Source organism: Pseudopipra pipra, chromosome 1 (assembly GCF_036250125.1).
Source record: "Pseudopipra pipra isolate bDixPip1 chromosome 1, bDixPip1.hap1, whole genome shotgun sequence".
Lineage (NCBI taxonomy): Eukaryota > Metazoa > Chordata > Aves > Passeriformes > Pipridae > Pseudopipra > Pseudopipra pipra.
The window spans coordinates 145,534,974-145,553,252 of NC_087549.1; the positions used below are offsets into that span (position 1 = coordinate 145,534,974).

An 18,279-nucleotide genomic window follows, 5' to 3' on the forward strand; every position below is an offset into this window, starting at 1 on the left:
AGATTTGAGCAGTGCTGAATTACAAAGAACTACAAGTTGCCTCTTGATCAAGTACAGACAAAACATCTGTAAAACTATCCAGTGTGTCCGAAGTAGAGAACATACCAAACTTCATGGTTTTGCACCAATTGTCAGAGAACGGAAAATACTTGATCTGATGTCGAGTGATGACAATGACATTTTGTTACTCTTTAAAACTTTCTGAATAAAAGAACAAAGAGAATGACTTTATATCAAGCCAATGCGTTTTGCTTCATCTGTCTGCAGCATTTTGATTCAGTATTAGGATCAAGAAGTTTGAGGTTGGGTACTCTTGAAACACGTCCTGGATCAGAAGCGGATCCTTACTTTTGCATAAAACTGTTGAGTCAAGAGCGCACCAGTGCTCTGAACAACCGAGTTGGCCATCGGACATATGGTCACAGTACAGTGTATCAGTGAGTAGCAGCCAGGCTGAAAATACAGACAATGCTTCTAACTAAAGAGTTATTTGACTTAAACAGAATCTTTGGTCAAGTCAAAGGCAACGTTTTTCACTCAGAGATAAAATAATTGCGTAATTCTAATGACTCACTGGGAATTTACAGGCTGGTTATCTTTCAAGTTTCGTTAAACAAATGTTGATAATAAGCAGGAGGAACATTATTTGAATGACCATTTTGAGGCATTTTGCTTATTTTTTTTCTTTTTTTTTCATTTCTCTTAGCAATAGAGGAAACAAACAGAATACTTGAGATAACTACAGATCTCAGGCTTTATGTCTTGTTGAACCTACACAGTTAATATCACCTCTAAACAGATAAAAATTATGTAAGAAATACCTAGAAGAGCAAAGCTGAAATCTTGAAATGCTTATTTTCAGGGAGAATAATAACATACCCTTTAAAGGCTCCCTTGAGGGTTTCTAATTAAATTAGAATGAGAACCTTAACAGTGACATAATGTACATTAAATACATATTTCAATACTTTGAATTAGGGTATCTGGGATAATTTTGGCCATAATGGTTATGGATACTGCTTGTTTCCCAAAATAAAAAATAATACATTGTTTCACTTTCTAGATGTTATTGATGTCTGCAATAATGCAAAGAGGGTCACAGTGGTTTTTAGAGTTTTTCTGAGTTTCCTCAAAATTTAAGTTATTAGCAATGTCTGAGACAATGCTGTCCATTTTATCAGTATTTAGTGCAATTATATTCTAAAGCAACAGTTTCTAGTTAAAGTATTTTAAAGCTTTGCCGAACTAATCTTTTTTTTTTTAATTAGGAAAACTTGGTCCTGTAGATACAGAGATCAGGCTTCTGAACAAAGCAAAGAAATTCTGCAAGCTTTTCCCTAGTCTATGTGACTATTCTCACTTTGTGAGTGCATTCCATCTCAGCTATGCAGGAATACTGAAAAACATGATTTTCTTCCCTTCACATAACTTTCAACCTGTTTAACTCGGTTTCAATATTTATGTTATATATCCAGTGGAACAATGTCTGGATGCCTGTAGCTAAATTTCCTAAGAAAATCCTTCCTAATTGAATTCCCTGGTGTTCACAAATACCTTTAAAACACATCTTTTCATGTGTGTTTGTATATAACTATACAATTTCATGTTGCTCTTTTTGAAAACTATTTGTTCCTCAGATTCAGATTAAAGCTAGATAAATCAAAAATTCTTGCTGCCTTCTTTTTTTTTTTTTTTCCAATACACTGTTTTTGGCATTTGAGAATGTCTGAGGATTTCAAGTAATACCAATAATATTTACTGTCTTCCTGTACAGCTGTAGAAGAGAAGACTATGTAAAAGTGAGGGATAACTGGCAAGGACTTTGCCAGTGTTTCATAGCAGAAAACTCAGAATTCAAGAAGAAAGAGCTTCTATGGAATAGAAAAGGTTATAAAAGTTTAAGAGTGCATTACATCCCTATTCACAAGCACCAACACAGAATCCATAAATAACATTAAATATAAATTAAAACAAGTTTCATGCTAAGATATCAGAAATTGTGATTTATTTTCTCAAAGACTTTATACTCACAATCTCATCTCCTGGCAACCAATATCCTTCTTGTTCAATACCAGCTTTTGACCCTTTACACCCCACCGTCAGGGTTTCCACGATAAGACCATCCTTGACCGCTAAACTCAGCTGACGTGTGGTTTCTTTTGGATGCATACCATGGACTCTAGACATATACCTGCACAAAAAGCACAGAAGTCTTTAAGTGTTAGGGTTAAATTATAAACTGTGCCAGCAAAATAAACAAATGATGTTTCAATTTTTCAAATTATTTAAAATAATACACAGTCCAAGTTTTAGATTGTTTTCAAACATTCAAAATTAATACAATTTCCCCCTGTATTTCAAATCATCTTCCCCTTGCAGCTATCATGTGCACACTTAGATAAGTAGTAGTACAGTAATCTTCTACAAAACACTTCCCAAATTAACATGCACACTGCTTGGGCTTGTCTCTGCCACATCCATTTGTGTCCTTTGGATTAACTGAAACTTGCATTTCTCTAATACTTCCCATGGCATACATACTATAGAATGAGTCTGGAGAGCTACGAATGAATCCTTGTGATGCCTGTGTGTACAACATATTTATCAAAAATGTGAAATTTATGTATCACATACGAAAATCCAACAGTTAGAGTTACTGTACTAAATGGTTTTTCTCCTTTTCTTGAGATAACCACAATGTGGTTCATCACACTGTGATGAATTGCTTTGCTGAGAACAAAACATATGCAGCCTAAACTGTGTATGTACATGAGCTTCAACTGTGTAATACTGACCTTTAATCAGTATAATTTACTTCCAGGCCAGCACCAAATATTAACTTGGAGTAACCAACATAAAATTATCTCTCAAAATAAAGATGACCTCCCTGCTTTAAGTTCATTACACTTCAGATTCCAAGAACATATCTGTGACTTAATGCACACGGAGAAGCAAAGAGAGCTGCAATCACATGCAGTAAGTGAATTGATTTGGAACCAAATATTTTGTGGACATATTTTCTTAGTTATAGATCTCTTGCAGTTGCAGAGCTAACTCTTTTGCTGGAACTGGTTTACACTAATCTAATCTTTTTGTTTTGCTCTATAGGAAACTAAATGCGTATAATCATACAGTAGATTTGTGATTGAGTAGAAGCATATATTTGTGTAGCAAATTATAAAATAATAAGAGCAGCACAGGACATTTATAAATTTCTACTTGGTATCAGAGGCATTTACATAAAAGCAGCATGTTTGCAGGATCTTGGGGTTTTTTTCTTTTAGGATAAAATCTCTTAGAGGCAGATGCTGCCACTTACTATATTTACTATATTTTACAATGTCTGCCACAACATGGTCCAAATCTGGTTGGTTTGTGCAATCTACCACTGCATAATAAGAAATAGGAAATATAATTAATACAGAAAGAAAAAAATTCTGTGCAAGTTTATGATCCAAGCTAATATAGATGAATATTATACTGGCTAGCAAAAAGAAGATAAGGCACTTCAGTTCTGTACCACACCAGGTGGATGCTCACATGCCCAATCTCATCCTTCTCTGGTGCTGCAGAAACCAAAACCCATCATGAGAACCTGTTCAAGTGATATTAAACACCACAAATGAGTTTTCCAAGTTCTGCAAATTCCAAGGTCTTAAACAGGCAGAGACTCAAATCCATTTAATTCACTTTCAAATAGAGTGCAAGTGAACACCACTAGTTTGTGTAAAGTGCTGAAGTTTTAAAACTGCATGAATACAACTAATGTTGTAACTAGTGTGACATATTTCATGTGTGTGTGCACATACACACATATTAATGCAAACACAATGAGCTTTTTTAAGTGTAAATTATCTTTGCCAGCATATGCTAATGTTAGTTTTTTCATCAGATTTCCATTTTTAACTCTGTACTAACAACCTCCCTGATGGGGCCACAGAATTCATGTTGTCTGCAATTTCTTCAAGTCCTTAATAGGTCTCAAAATACAGAGCATTCTTCATACTTTACTGGCAGAACAAATCGGACACTGAGCAAGGAAGTGATTTCCCTACAGTTACACAGTAGGCTACTATAAGTCTGAGGACAGAAATCAAGTATTAACCCAGTGCCATAAGCCTTAGTGTGTCCTGCTGAAGAAACCATGTATTTTGCATTGCATCATCCCCAGTTGCACAAACACCATCCAACAAAATTCTTAAATGTAAGCTACAGGTTCTGTGATTTCTCAGTCCCATTTCTGAACAGAACAGATATATAATAGAAACCAAAAAACCTTAAGCCAACCCTAATCAGCTAATCTGTCTGTTTCCACTGTGGCACGGGATGCACTAGTGAAAAAGAGCACAAGGCTCAGAATCGCCCATTTCTCAAATCCAATCTATGTTCTCAACCAGAGTGAAAGTACTGCCACCAACTAAACTATCTCCTCATTTTCTCCAGCTGTAAATTGTGAGTAATAAATCCCCAGAGGCTTTTTGAAGAATACTTTAGTCAACGTTCAGTCTGTGCAGTCTGTAGATCCACAGGGGCTATGTTTTCCATTTTTAAAATAAAATGTTATCATCTTTCATAGGAAAGCACACACATGTAGGAGAATGTTTTTACTTCAAAGAGTAGAACTGCTGTTAGAAAAGTGCCCCCTCCCCCCAAACTTTTACTCCTGTCTTGTTTCTTTTCAGCCAGAAGGACATCAGCTAAACGAAGAAGTGATTAAGGCACAGGATTTGAATCAGAAAAGACAGTTAATGCTCTTTAACAATGAAATGTGAAATAAACTGTTACAATATGAGAAAGATGCACAAAATACGTTAAAACCCAGCTTAGATACAGAAAGCATGATGTTTAGAATTCTAACTACTATGTCAGCTTCTTTACTGGATCAGGGAAAAACAATATTGAAACATCTTTGGGCGGAAGTGACACCACTAATCCAGCGAGCACAAGCCTTTTCCTGGCACTGCATCCACTGAAGCATCTGGCACCAACAAGTTAAAAAACAAGTCAGAGAGATAAAGCAATCCCCGATTGCTGTTTTCAATAAAAGCTGATTAGCCGTACCTTGGAGACAGGGAGTTGAAGGAATACTGCTTTATTATGCTCTTGCCCAGTCCTCCCTATCAACAGACTGGGAAGTGTAACACAACTCCTATACTGCTGTTACTAGCCAGCCACAAGAAGTAAAGCAAATACACTCAGATGAGTGAGAACAAGGCATGGAGACAAAGTAAAATCCCCTAAACCAGCAAACCAGCCCTCATCAGATAGGGAGCTGAAACAACCATTTCAAAATACAATTTAACTGTGGTAATCCCTACTATATAAAATGAGGGGCTTTCTGTGGAAGTTTGGCCTGATAATCTGCATGTTACATTCCAAATCTCACCAAATGAGGCTGCCTGTCTACAGGATACAGAAGCAACTGAACTGCTGCTGAATATTAGAGTATTTATAGGTCAGTATTTTCTCCATTTATAACCTGGCAGCACAAACCTCCTTGACATTAGCATAGAAGAATCTAGCAAATCTAGCAAAATTACAGGCTTTGTAATCAAATTCTAAGAGCCTAGTAATGCATGTTTTCAATTATTGCAACACCACTTGGAAAGCAAATGATAAGGATCTTTAGCATGTAGTTTGTTCATCACCACCCTTAAGCAAACCTCATTGGCATATCATCAAATGTATATGCAAATGTGCTGACCTTCCAAAACAAGATACTACCAACACGACCTGGTAGATGATATGTGCACATACCTAATATATGTGCATATCTGTCTGACAGCAAAAGAAAAACTTAAGATGAGAATGATAGAGGATAATCAATAGATTCGTAGATTGTATATGTATGTGCATGCTCATCTGTATTTAGTGCACAAAATACCAATCAGAGAAATGTGAAACAACAATTTCAAACCTATTTGGAAATGTAGATGAACAGTAGTCATGTATTTTCCAATTTAGCAACAGTAAAATATCATCATATTCTTCTGTTCCTATACCTTATTTTTGTTACCCATCCTAAAACCTCGACCACCTCTATAGACACCACAGGGACAGTCCAAGGGGTCAGCACAGCTGGAGGGGGGACTCCAGCAGTTCTCACAGGCCTCACAGAACCCAGGGTCCATACAGCCACCTGTTGGACACCCCACCTGAGCCACATCGCATGATGGGGGAGGAAACCTGGTGCATGCCCTTCCAGACACTCTCTCCTTCACAGCAACAAACTGCAGAAGCTCCTGTCACTCATGACACTACCAACTAACAACTGGATCTTGCCACCTCCCTTTGCTAAACTAAAGTGGACCACAGAAGTACCCTAATCCACCCCTGAACCACTTACCTGCCAAATATAAAGGAGACATTACAGAACCACCGAAGTCTGTCACCGTATGACTAATTCACCCATAAATCTTCAAGATAATTTTCTCAAACTACCCAGTGTTCTTTATGTCTATCTATTCAAAACCTACATCTAATACACGTGCTTCATGGAATACCTTAAAACTCAAGAAAAAAAAGTCTGGTTTGATATAAGGGGTGTGGAGGAAGCAGACTCTAAAGCTGCAATCACCATGGGAGCAAAACAGATACAGAAGTAGCCGGCACTTGCAGGGGATCAGATGGTGAACTTTTCACCTACAGCTGTCACACAGCTCACAACTTTTCCTTGGTGCTGTGCAAGACACAACATGAAGCCAAACCCTGTCCCAAAGAGCTTAATCTGTATGGCCACAAAACAATGCATGTAAATAGCTAACTTGGCTCCCAGAGTCCTCTTGAAGGCAACAGTGCTCTACTGAAAGGCAGCAAGTAGTCTACATGAGCACAGCTGTGCTGTGGCCCAAAAAAGAAAGCTGACCAAGGAAGGTTAATTAAGGTGGAAATTGGACACAGGTATTTTAAAAAAAACTCCCAGTTTTTCTGGACTCATAAGGAATTGCATTTTCAGCCATCCGAACTCATCAAAAGGAAAATACTGAAAAAACGTTACAGAAGCATCTCTGTACAAGACTGAAGTAAAATATATATAGGAAATAGCTGCCTTATATAAAATACAACACTGTGACAAGTGTGGGTAGATGCTAATTTTAGTGGCAAACACTGTAATCTTGGTCTGATCAATTATCTCTCTCTGTGCTGGATGCCTCTGCCCCTCCACGATGGGAAAGGAAGTAGCAGTCTGCTGGCAGCAGCAGATTATCTGCTGAGCAACACGTCCAGGGATGAGTGGAGATCTGATAAATTTGAGATCTGATAAACTGAGATCTGATAAAATTGAGATCCAATAAAATGCAGCAGATTCCATTAAACTCAACTGAAAGCCTGCCATTAATTTTAAATGTTACCTACAGGTATATAAAAATGTCCTAGATTCAGGGACAGACCTTAAGGAATAATACATAAAATAGAAGAAAAGCAGCCAAAAATCTGTTCTGAGTTTTTATTGTGTTCCTGCAACTAGTGAGAAATGCCTTTTGCTTTACTTTCAGGGTATGACAACAGTTTTATAGAAGGCCCACTCATTTCTTTTAAGCCTTTTTTTTAATTGGAAGAGATTAGGCCACTTGGTCATACTGAAAGTGAAATGCAAGAGATAGCAGTGATAGATTTATTTTTTTTTTAAATACAGCTACATGTCACGAAAACTTATAATACTCAGGTTGAAATCTCAGGAATCCATTAGCTGTCCTTGTGGAAAGCCAGGTGAAGATTTGTGCTCACAGCTGTATCTCAAGGTCTCGCCCTGAAGCTCAGGTTGCTTTCTCCCACTATGGTACCAATCGACTTTCATAAAACACAGGCTAAACATTATGGGTATTTGACATATATATTCCCTGCTTGCCAGAAACTGAGAGCTGGTCTGAGAGCTCAAGACAATACATGCACACAGAGAAAAGCAGAACTGTCTACAGTGGGAATGTAGCAGCTCACTTTTGTTTTCTAAGATACTTTTTGATATGTTTACACTTTCTGAAGTTTCAATTATGGATTAAATTTGCTAAGATAAAGACAACCAAATCACCATGTTATGCCTCTGTGTTTATACTCCACAAAGAGATGCAGGTATATGAACAGGCTGCATTTGATTTCCACTGCATTCCACATACCAACAACACACTGCACAGACCACACAGGCACTGACAGTGCTGTTGCCCCTGCAACAAAATGCTTCTTATATGATCTACATTTTACACAGTCCAAAATTCCAGAAATTACAGAGAAATCATGAATTTACTTTTCCCTCTGACATCAGTATCTGCAACATTCATTTTGAAGACACATACACTATCAAAGCAGGAAACGTCTTTAAAATTTGTTTTATCTCTCCTTCGTAGTCTACAAATACAGCATTTGCATGAATATGGAGTCTAATTTTGTGCAGTGTTTTTATAAAACAAAAAGAATGCATAAACTTGATAGTGAAACAGTGCAACCCAGCAGTTCAATGAAAGATCTGCCTGATGTTTGTGCTGCTGCTGTTAAAAGACAGCTATGGAGTAATCTTGTTTGTGCATGCTTTAGACACCCCAGGCACCACAGTTTCCTATAATGTTAATCACCTGGGTCATTTCTGTAGAAAGCACAGTAATGTTAGCTCAGGTAATTCCCTGATTCAGTAATTTAAACTGTCACTCACACACTGCACTACACACTTTAGATTGTGTAACCCACTGTTATGACCAGGAAAAGCAAGTAATTAAGGTATCAAGCTATTCAATCCTTATCCACAAAAATCTCCCTCTCAGAACTACTACCACCTTCTTAGAAAAAGGACTCTATTCTCATTTTTCCAACCTGAAAACTTGTACATGGTGCTGTTGGTAATGTACAGGTGTGTGCACTGAGCACGACTGGCAAACAGGAGCACTAATTGTTCAGGGGCACTACATGCATGGGTACAACTGCTCCTGTATATGCAGGGCCACTGTTCCATCACCTCTTTCCTTTGGATGTGCTGAAGTACATCCAAACAAGTATTGCATGACTCAGAATGTAACATCCTAGACAATACCTTGCAAATGAAATATTTAGTCAGCTCATACCGAGCATTTCAATCCAAAACATGTTTAAAAAAATAAACATTCAAGTGCTTTCATGATTCATTTTTTTTTTGAGTTTTCCATCTGATTTAATCTCAGTTCTTATCTGGGTCAAAATCTTTTTCTTTCTGTTTTATTTTGTTGGGTTTTTTTTATTATTATTATTATTGGGGTTTTTTGTTTTTTTTTTGGTGGGGGGATGTTTTGGTTTTTTTGTTAGATTAGTTTTAGTCTAGCTGAGTTTCAAAATCATCACACTGTCACAGAAATGTTCACCTTATTACCATCTAGGGAACAGCACAACGGCTGGAAAAGCCATCAGGGCAGAGCTGCTGCTTTTGGTGATGATATTGTTTATATGAATGGGAATATGAAACCACAGCCTAAAATAGATGGTATGAGTAGTGCTTTGGAGATCATTCTCTCTCCACTGATTACAGAGAAAGCCTTGATGAGCACTTCAGGCCAGATAGCAAGCTGTTAAATGGCCATGTCCCACCCATTTTTACCTTTTACTTCTAATAGAGAATCACATTTATTTACAGCAAAGAAACCAAACATAAGCTAGAAGGTTTACTTTCAAATATTATAAAGATGTTATGATTCAAGTAAAAAACCATTCTGGTTGTGACATGAAAATTGGTTTACTTTTAGTAATTAGATATAAAGTTAGCCTGTTGTGTATTTTTCTGAGTAAACTTACACAACTTCAATACAAATATTAATAGAAGTATGGAGTACATGAAAATGAAGATGGGGACAGTGATTTTTCAAGTCAGTTACACTTCCACCCCTTTCCTTCTCAATAGTTCTACTGAAGCTCATAGTTTGCATGGATTATATGAAACACTGAATGTTACAGTTTTAATAGTAACACACAATAAGGAGAGTTTAAATGAGTATGCTCTCATCAGCAAATGTCTAACATGGAGTATTGCTGTTGTTAATAACGTGTTTGTGCTGTTAGTGTGAATCATTTTATTTACCAGACATACTCAGGCTCAGCCCAGAGATGACTTCACCTACTGAATCAATGAAGAACATTGACCTTTGAGATAGAAAAAGAAAACTGCTATACTAGCAATACCACATAAGAGCATTCTTAAGAGAGGAGTTATCAGATAAGGAAAACCGATCAAGCAAAATTTGTTAGAACATTTGAACACCTATCTATTTATTTTCTCACAGAACAAAATGCAGGAACTAGATGTGTATGCAATAATATTTCTGATCGAAGCAAATACACAAAAAGCTCCACCTCACCTCAAGTTCCAGTCCTCAATAAAACATCCTTCCATGCTAAACCCTTACAGTCGTAACAGTTGCCCAGCCAGCTAAAGCAAGGCTGGAGGAACCTCTGTCAGTCCCACAATGAAGAGTTTTCTACACCAGGCACTGAAATAGTCTTATGACAGCCAGCACTGAAAAGCAGACCCAGCAATTCAGGTAGCAACATTCTTTATTGCATGGTGGGACAGTGTTTCAGTACCAAGCTGAAGGAACAATTATCCCTAAGAGATTACAGACAGCACTGTTTAATACATGTGGACTTCTTTTTCTGTATTCCTTTAACCAGTTTAATGAATGTGATTAAATTTGTTACACAAATCGAGGAAATAATCTACATCAACAAAAGAGCTCAGTGGAAAAAAGAGTAACTATTAATATACATTATAAAACTCAACACTTTAACCAAGTATTTTAGAAATTTTAATTCTTCTACTACTCAGAGCTAATGCAGCTAGGTTCGTTATAGATTTTTTCCAAAAAAAAATTACATTTTTTCCTGTGATCCCTGTTTCCACTCTCCTTAGTCAAAAATGTCTAAAAGAAGCTCTTAAAATGGACAATTAATATCAGCAATATTAAAATTAACTAATATCCAAACCAGAAAATTATTTTGAACTCATAAACAAAATTAAGATTCAACAGCCTATAAACAAATAGATCAAAGCTGCATGACAAATGTATTTACCTACAGGTAACACAGGTGAAATTTAATGAACATATGCCATTGCGAACACTCCTTGTGCAATAAAATGGCAATCTGTTGTTCTTTCTTAAGGGTATTACAAAATATGAATATAAACTTAATTTCTCACTTATCTTTCAACATTTTTTTGAATCTGGATATTAAAAATTGTTACTAGCTTGTTGAATACTACCTCATTTATCAGCCTCAGTACAAATTTGCAAACAAAACTTCGTATCAGTTTTGATGCAAAAGCTGGTGAGAATCCCTGTACTTTCCCTTAAATATGCAGTTCTCAGTGTTCTTTTTGTTACTTTATAGCATATAACTGAGCTTTTGAAGATATAAAAAAATTTCAACTTGAATCCATCATTTAACCTCACTGTGAAGCCATCAGTATAAAAAATTAATGTACCAAACAAGCCAAGCGTTTTGGTGTCCAGCATATTTCTATGCAATGTATTGATTGCCATGCTTGTAACTGCTAGTTGTGCACACATAATGCAATTTTTATATATGACCAAAGTAGTACTTTTACTAAAAATTTCATTATTAGGGAGTCAAATGATCATTTTTAGACTGTTCTGTGTTTTATCAATATAATGGTTTTTAACCAAATCGATCAAAAAATTGCTGAAAAAGCACAGAAGACTTTTTCTCCTCAGGATGATCTATGATTAAGGATTTACAAGTTTTAAAACTCTAGACTCAGTTAATTCTCTTGGTTTAACATAAAAATAGTGTTCCAAAACCAGAAAAAACCCCACATTGGTTTGCAGCTAAAAAAAGCAACTGAAGTTTATCATGGGAAACAGAGAAGGAAAGTAAAAGAAATTAAAAAGGTGATTGACTTAGTAGAGTCAGACAGAAAGAAGTACCTTGTCCCTCACTATAACAGAAAATACATAAGCAGGTTTTGAAAACTAAGGGTTTTCTATCCTGTCACTACCTTGTGATATGTTTCCATGCTTGTTTTCTTGTGAACACTCAGTAGACAGGCTGCCACTGGAAGCAGCTTTATGGACTGCTGAAGAAGTAATATCTTGCTTTTTATTGTAGCACCTTGTGCTTCACACTTTTGCTTACCCTTGCATAAATAGGAACTTCTATTACCCTGCATGGCATAGAATAAAACTTCACTGTACTGTTCTTGCTCAACCTTTCCCAAATAAAAAGTAAAACGTGAACTTCCTGAGCACCTCCTTCAATATTAACCTGTTCCACCACAACACAACTGACCAGGGTTCCAATAACACTATTTGCTTCACATATCCCCATTTAAAACATGCAGGAGAATGATGTACACGTGTGGAAAAGGACACAGTAACACTGCTTAAAAGTGAACTCAAGCAACCACTGTGTTTTCCTGCATAACAGGAGGATGTTCTACTTCAAACAGTTGCTTTCAGATAAACCTTCTGTCTGACAACAAAAAGACAGATATTTTAGGGGAATGGCTTGACAAAGGATAAGAAACGAACAGACAAAAAAACATTTCTAAGCTTTTATTCCAGTCAAAGAAATATCAGGTGATACAATAGTTCTTTCTGTTCATATAAAGTTAAACAACAGGATTATCTGGCTATAAATCCAGTGTCATCTGTTCTTTTAATCTTTCCTATGGCTTACTATTTTTGTTTATGTGCAACTATTTAGTTGCAACATGCAAAATACTAGGAAGATTTAAATTCATCAAATAGTAACCAATTTTTTTTATAACAAGTTTCCAAGCTTCAAATAAGCAATACTGTAAGAAACTTGTTCTTTCAATTTTTTTCTTGCCACTGCATCACACATTCTTATTTATAGACTTAAATGATTATTCCCTACCAGTTCAAATTGCTCATTTTCTTATTTATACTCTCTTATCATTATTCTCTACCTGAGAATAAATTGCTCATTCTCAACTTTCTTTAATCAGTACTTCTAGAAATGGTTTTCTGTTAAAGTAGAGAGCCTAGAAAGAGAACAGCAAAAGAACTAAGGAACAAAAACAGATATATGAACTTCAACTATTCTCAGACATTGACTAGAGAAATTTCAGGGTGATATTTGGAGAAGAAACCCCCCTCCTAGGCCTAAATGTCAAACCAAGAGCGTCGCATACTCAATCTACAACTGCAGGCGAGTCCATCTCAACTGTGGGACCAGAAAATCTCATCATTTTACAGTAATCTTTCATACTGAGTAATTCTCTTCTGGCATGCTATCCCATCAATGCTGATTAATGTCAGTCTGCACAGAACTAACAAGGGACTGACAGAGTCTACTCTATACTGGGTTGAGATCTGCTCATTTCTGTTAGATGTTCTGACTTATCTGCAGCTACATTAAATTACAATATAGCAAAAATGAGCACAAAGAACAAATATGGGAAAATGTCTATGACAATTTAGGGACCTAGTACTGGACCATCCTATTTGCAAGACAATTAAAAAAGACGAGAGTCTTTGCACCTATTAGTGAAAAAACCAATATATTCTTGCACCACTACTGTGATAAAACTTCAATGTGCTAAAAGCTTTCTGATTGATGTAACAGAGAGTTTCAGTATTGCTTTATTTGAAAATAACACAAAGCAGCCAATTATAGCATTACCAGTTTTATCCTAGCTAATGGTCTATCCATCAGCATCATGGCCCCAAAAGTTGTGATACCTCTGCCCTGTATACTATGGGCACCCTTGGTTTCATTCCCAAACTAACTCATTCTCAGGCTCCATTCTGGAAAAAGCCAACTTCTTCCTCCTGGGAAAGAGGCAAAGCATGGCCAAGGGGTGAGCTTACAGAGAACACATATGTAAACCATGCCAAGGCTGGCTCCTGCTGCCAAGGGCACTCCAACACTGTTCCAGCACGCTATGTGTCCTCAGATGCCTTCACATCATGCCCAACAGCAAACTATCATGTCTCTATCTCAAGGTTTCAAGAATAGCATTGCTGTGGGCTGTATTATTTTTGGCCCTGAGAACTGAGGAACCACACACACATATAAAACAAACAAACAATATGCCAGGGCCAAAGAAACACACTGTGAGCCAAAGGCAGTGAGGTGTAGTCCCAGCATATCTGCTCCAGAGGGTGCCAGGGCATTCCCTGCCACAGTACACAAAGATGGTTTAGACACAGCCTTTGTAAGAGACAGCGAGAGAAGCCAATCAACTAAATTAATCATGAAACACAGCAAAGGGAGAGAGAAAAAGTCATGAGGAAGGAAATACGGTAAAAAATAATTGTGTTTTGGTTCTTCACATTAATCTTCATAGAATAATTCAGAAACCAGAATAATTATCTATTTACAATTACAAAGTCTTGAAAGAGGTCAATAATAGTTCTAGAATACCGTATTTGACAATTGGGTATTTTAATAACATTAACTTAATAGATAATGAACTATGAACGAATCATAAAGGTTATGAAATGTTCATATATTGCCACTGAGGAAACAAAATACCTTGTGAGAAAAGGGGTAAATATTTAATTAATAGTTAATTAAATCTTAGGAGTCCAATTACCTGCAAGGGAATTATAAAGGAAACACTACAAAAGAAACTGGAAGATTGGAAGAGCCAAACAAAGAGAACTTTAAAAATGTCTCTGTACAGAAATACTTCCCAATCTGCTATGCAACTGAACGTCAATAATTTATCCTACTCATTTAAATATGTATGTCTTTTTTCCAGTGTATTTTAAGGCATTTTATTCCATAGAATCAATTTTTGACATTACCCCAAATCCAAAACAGATGGAAGATAATGAGGAAAAACCAGAAAGTCAAAGCATATTTATAAATTTTAACACACTTTTAGGGATGAACAATTTGTCAAGCCATGCTTTTGACAGAGAATTCACAGGATGTGGCAAGCCATTTCGTCACTAGTGCCTACAGCATAACTAATACCAATAATACTCATCTAAATAATTGATATACAGAGGTCAAATTATCCCAATATCAGGTCTGGACAGAAAAAGAAGTAATATTTCTTGATAAATACCTCTTTGAAATATAATCTTGTTATTAAGAAGCGTTGTAGTTTAGAAATATTAACTATTTCTTGTAGTCAGATTTTAAGCTATTTTAATTAATTGACTTGAGATACTCTATGACAATATAAGTCAGGTGACAATATTTATTTTCCACACCTTTACAGAAATGCTACCACTGCCTTCAAATGAGCCTTACAGTTTAATAAAAATGCATTGAATATACTGAAGCTTATATACAAAGACAGGAACTTAAATATATCTTTTAAAGTTTTCTTCCAAAGGTAGTTTGCACTTTCAGTACTAAGTTTTTTAAATTCACTACACTCTTTCTTCTCATTTATATTGGTTTTCAGTCCTACATTTTGTTGTCAAGCTCCTGATGAATGCTTCTCTCCAACCCACAGAAAGTGCAATGTACCCTCACAGAGAATCACTAAAACTGTAGAATCCCTTTAATACAATGATTTTGTTGATTTTTTTTTTTTTTTAAATATTGAGTTTCTGCAGTGTGGTCTCTTCCCTAAAAATGCTTTTATTTAAGTATTTATATAATACTCCAATTCACGGTGTCATATTCTTGCCACTTTTGCACCCACATATTTTTAATTCCTTAACACACAGACACCTTTTTCGTGTTTCTCAAAACTTCTCTACATGCAATGACTTTTCTAAAAGAATTGCCAACAGTTCAGTAAGCTTGCTAACTAATTTATTGAAGGCTCTAACTTATGTATTCAATTTTCCAAGTGACTCTTTCCCTGATATGACAGTTTTCAATCACTTTTAATCATGCATTTTTCTGTTCTTGCCTTTCCCCTCAACAATTTAAAAAGCAAAGTATACTTGATTTAGTCTACTTTTAATTAAAGGGCCTCTTTCCTTATAGGTTTTTCCTGATAATATTAGAAGCACCTTCTAGTGCTCTTGGCTCCTCCTACACTATCCTCCTACTCTTAAGTTCTCTACAGAAAATGCATGTCTAGTTCTGTAGGTTTTTCTTGCACACTTTCCATTGCCAGCATCTTTTGGAAGTCTTTCTTTACTCCAGATATTTTCTAACAATTGCACTTAAAGTGTGCAGGTTACATTTTCCAAATTTCCATATTTTAATGTGTTATATAAATGTGTCTTTTTAAAATTTACATATTGAGCTAAAACAGTTCATAATCCATAAACAATGAATCCTCTTGTTATATCACCAACATTTCCTCCCTGGTCATAAAAAGTAAATGTTCCTTGACATTAATGTCTTCTACTCGGCACCAGAAGACTAAGAAAAACAAGAAGTAAATGAAATAACCAGGAATATGTTAAGAAGAGGGAGACAGCTATGCTGAACTACATATTAGGACAAAAGCCAACAAGTAGATTTGCTTAAACAGAGCAAACCATCTGATGAAGAAAGCAGTAATTTTTCAGAGCAATTCTGCTTTGAAGGTGTTTGGACTAAGAGGTCACAAAATATACAGGACAACTTTGTCTCCGGCAACAAACAAACGCTCAAACTACAGGAAAAGAAAATCCAATCAAAATCAAATAATGAATCATCTTTTCAATGTGAGATGTTCTCTGAAAGTACCCATTTGTCATCCACTACATAACATAGTAGGAAGACTATTGCTTACCTTAAGCATGGACTTATTAAAAAAATATTATCTGCTGTTTTTCTATATCCTTACTCAGGAAGATGACTTGCTTCCATAAATGTCATTGTAATTATTACTTTCAATTATTTGTAATATGAAAAGCCATTCTTTCAGTCAGTCTCAAGGGATATTAATACTTCTAAAAAATGTTACTAATACAAGTATTAGAATCTTCCATTTAGCTCCAACTATGTCCATATGCTCATAATTTTGATCACTGTTTGGTTTTGAACTTTCTTATTATTCATACTTTTGCCTATGTGCCCAGACATTGACTGATCTTTCAAAGAATTGCAGCTGACCTGACCAAATAATTTTGAGCCTGGAAGGATACATCAACTGCTCAGTTTTCTGATGCCCAGCTAATTTCAGAACTTTATTTTGAATATTACATCTTATGCACACTCATTTACTATGTCTGTGTTTCTTCATCAATGAATAGTACTGTACAGCAACTCAAAGGTCTTTATCTTTTCCTTGTCAAAAATTATTTCCTTAAAATATCAAATAATAAAAAAACTAGATCAGTGTTCATCACTTGTCACTGATGTGCATGTGGAGTGTTTACAATGTCCAAGCACTTTTTAGATTGCTCTTCACTGCTAACACCTTGCACATCTTTCTCAAAGTACTAACCTTGCTTGCATTTCTGTTTAGTCACTTATTTTTCTTCTGAAATGAGTCATACAATCTGGATTGAGACTAAAAAATCAAACTACCCATCAGTTACCAAGAGCAGTACTTCTTTTTCTAGTATCTAATTACTTGTTTTCTCAACCTTGTTTGTAATGATTCGTCTGACCCAACTTTACCCAGCTAAATGCTATTCACACTATCTTAAACTAGGCATCTCTCATAAGAGTGGGATGAATTCCCAGCTAGACATGCCTGTCTCCCTTTATTACATCTAAAAAGAGCACAAACAGCTAACAAACTCAGCTAATATATAGCCTGGAGCAAGTAATTTGAAATGTTAAAATGGAAAGTGTATAGCATTAGTTTACCCACTTGTCTCCTTGGAGACATGATGAAAATATATATATATGCTTTAATGCATTATGAAACTCCAGTACAATCTCAAAAATGAAATTCCCTAAAATACAACCTCCTTCTCAAGCCCTCTTGGAACTCCCTGTCTCTGGGAAGGTGCTTTTCAGTTTAATGGTGCATTTTTCTTGTAGAAGCCAGGCACAATATAACTCATTTGGAACATCACCCTTGTTGTTTCTCCTGTTCATTGTTCACTACGTTTGGAGAACCTGAACTTCTTCTATTTATGAAGCCAGTTTTGCCTGTCACTTCCATCCCAGAGCTTCCAAACTCTGTCAGTGGACCCTGTCATGGACCATGTTACAATGATTTTCACTTCGTTAGTCACCTGCATTGTTTATAACTCTCCCCTTTAGTGGTCTCTGGCCTCATTATCAGTTCACGTTGGTTCTGGCAACTGAAGAGCTGCCAACTGGTTACTTTTGCTCTTTTAAATTATTCATATTGATTACTTTGACAAATGTGACGTACATGTTGGCCTGGAAATGCAGACAAAGCAGACAGAGGCACAAAACCTCCCTCAGTTTTTATTATAGTGGCTGCTACAAGTTATATTGTAGACCTTTTTACACACTGCA

At 36.0% G+C, this 18,279-nt stretch overlaps 1 protein-coding gene across 4 annotated transcripts in view; it reads right to left on the reverse strand.

Annotated features, from left to right (window-relative positions):
* ZMYND11 (zinc finger MYND-type containing 11) overlaps nt 1-18,279 on the reverse strand; it is a 105,738-nt gene that overhangs the window by 42,025 nt on the left and 45,434 nt on the right. For all 4 annotated transcript variants that reach the window (XM_064637891.1, XM_064637877.1, XM_064637899.1 and 1 more), the window contains exon 3: nt 2,032-2,191. In XM_064637891.1, the coding sequence (XP_064493961.1) occupies nt 2,032-2,191 (160 nt within the window). The remainder of the gene's footprint in view (nt 1-2,031; nt 2,192-18,279) is intronic.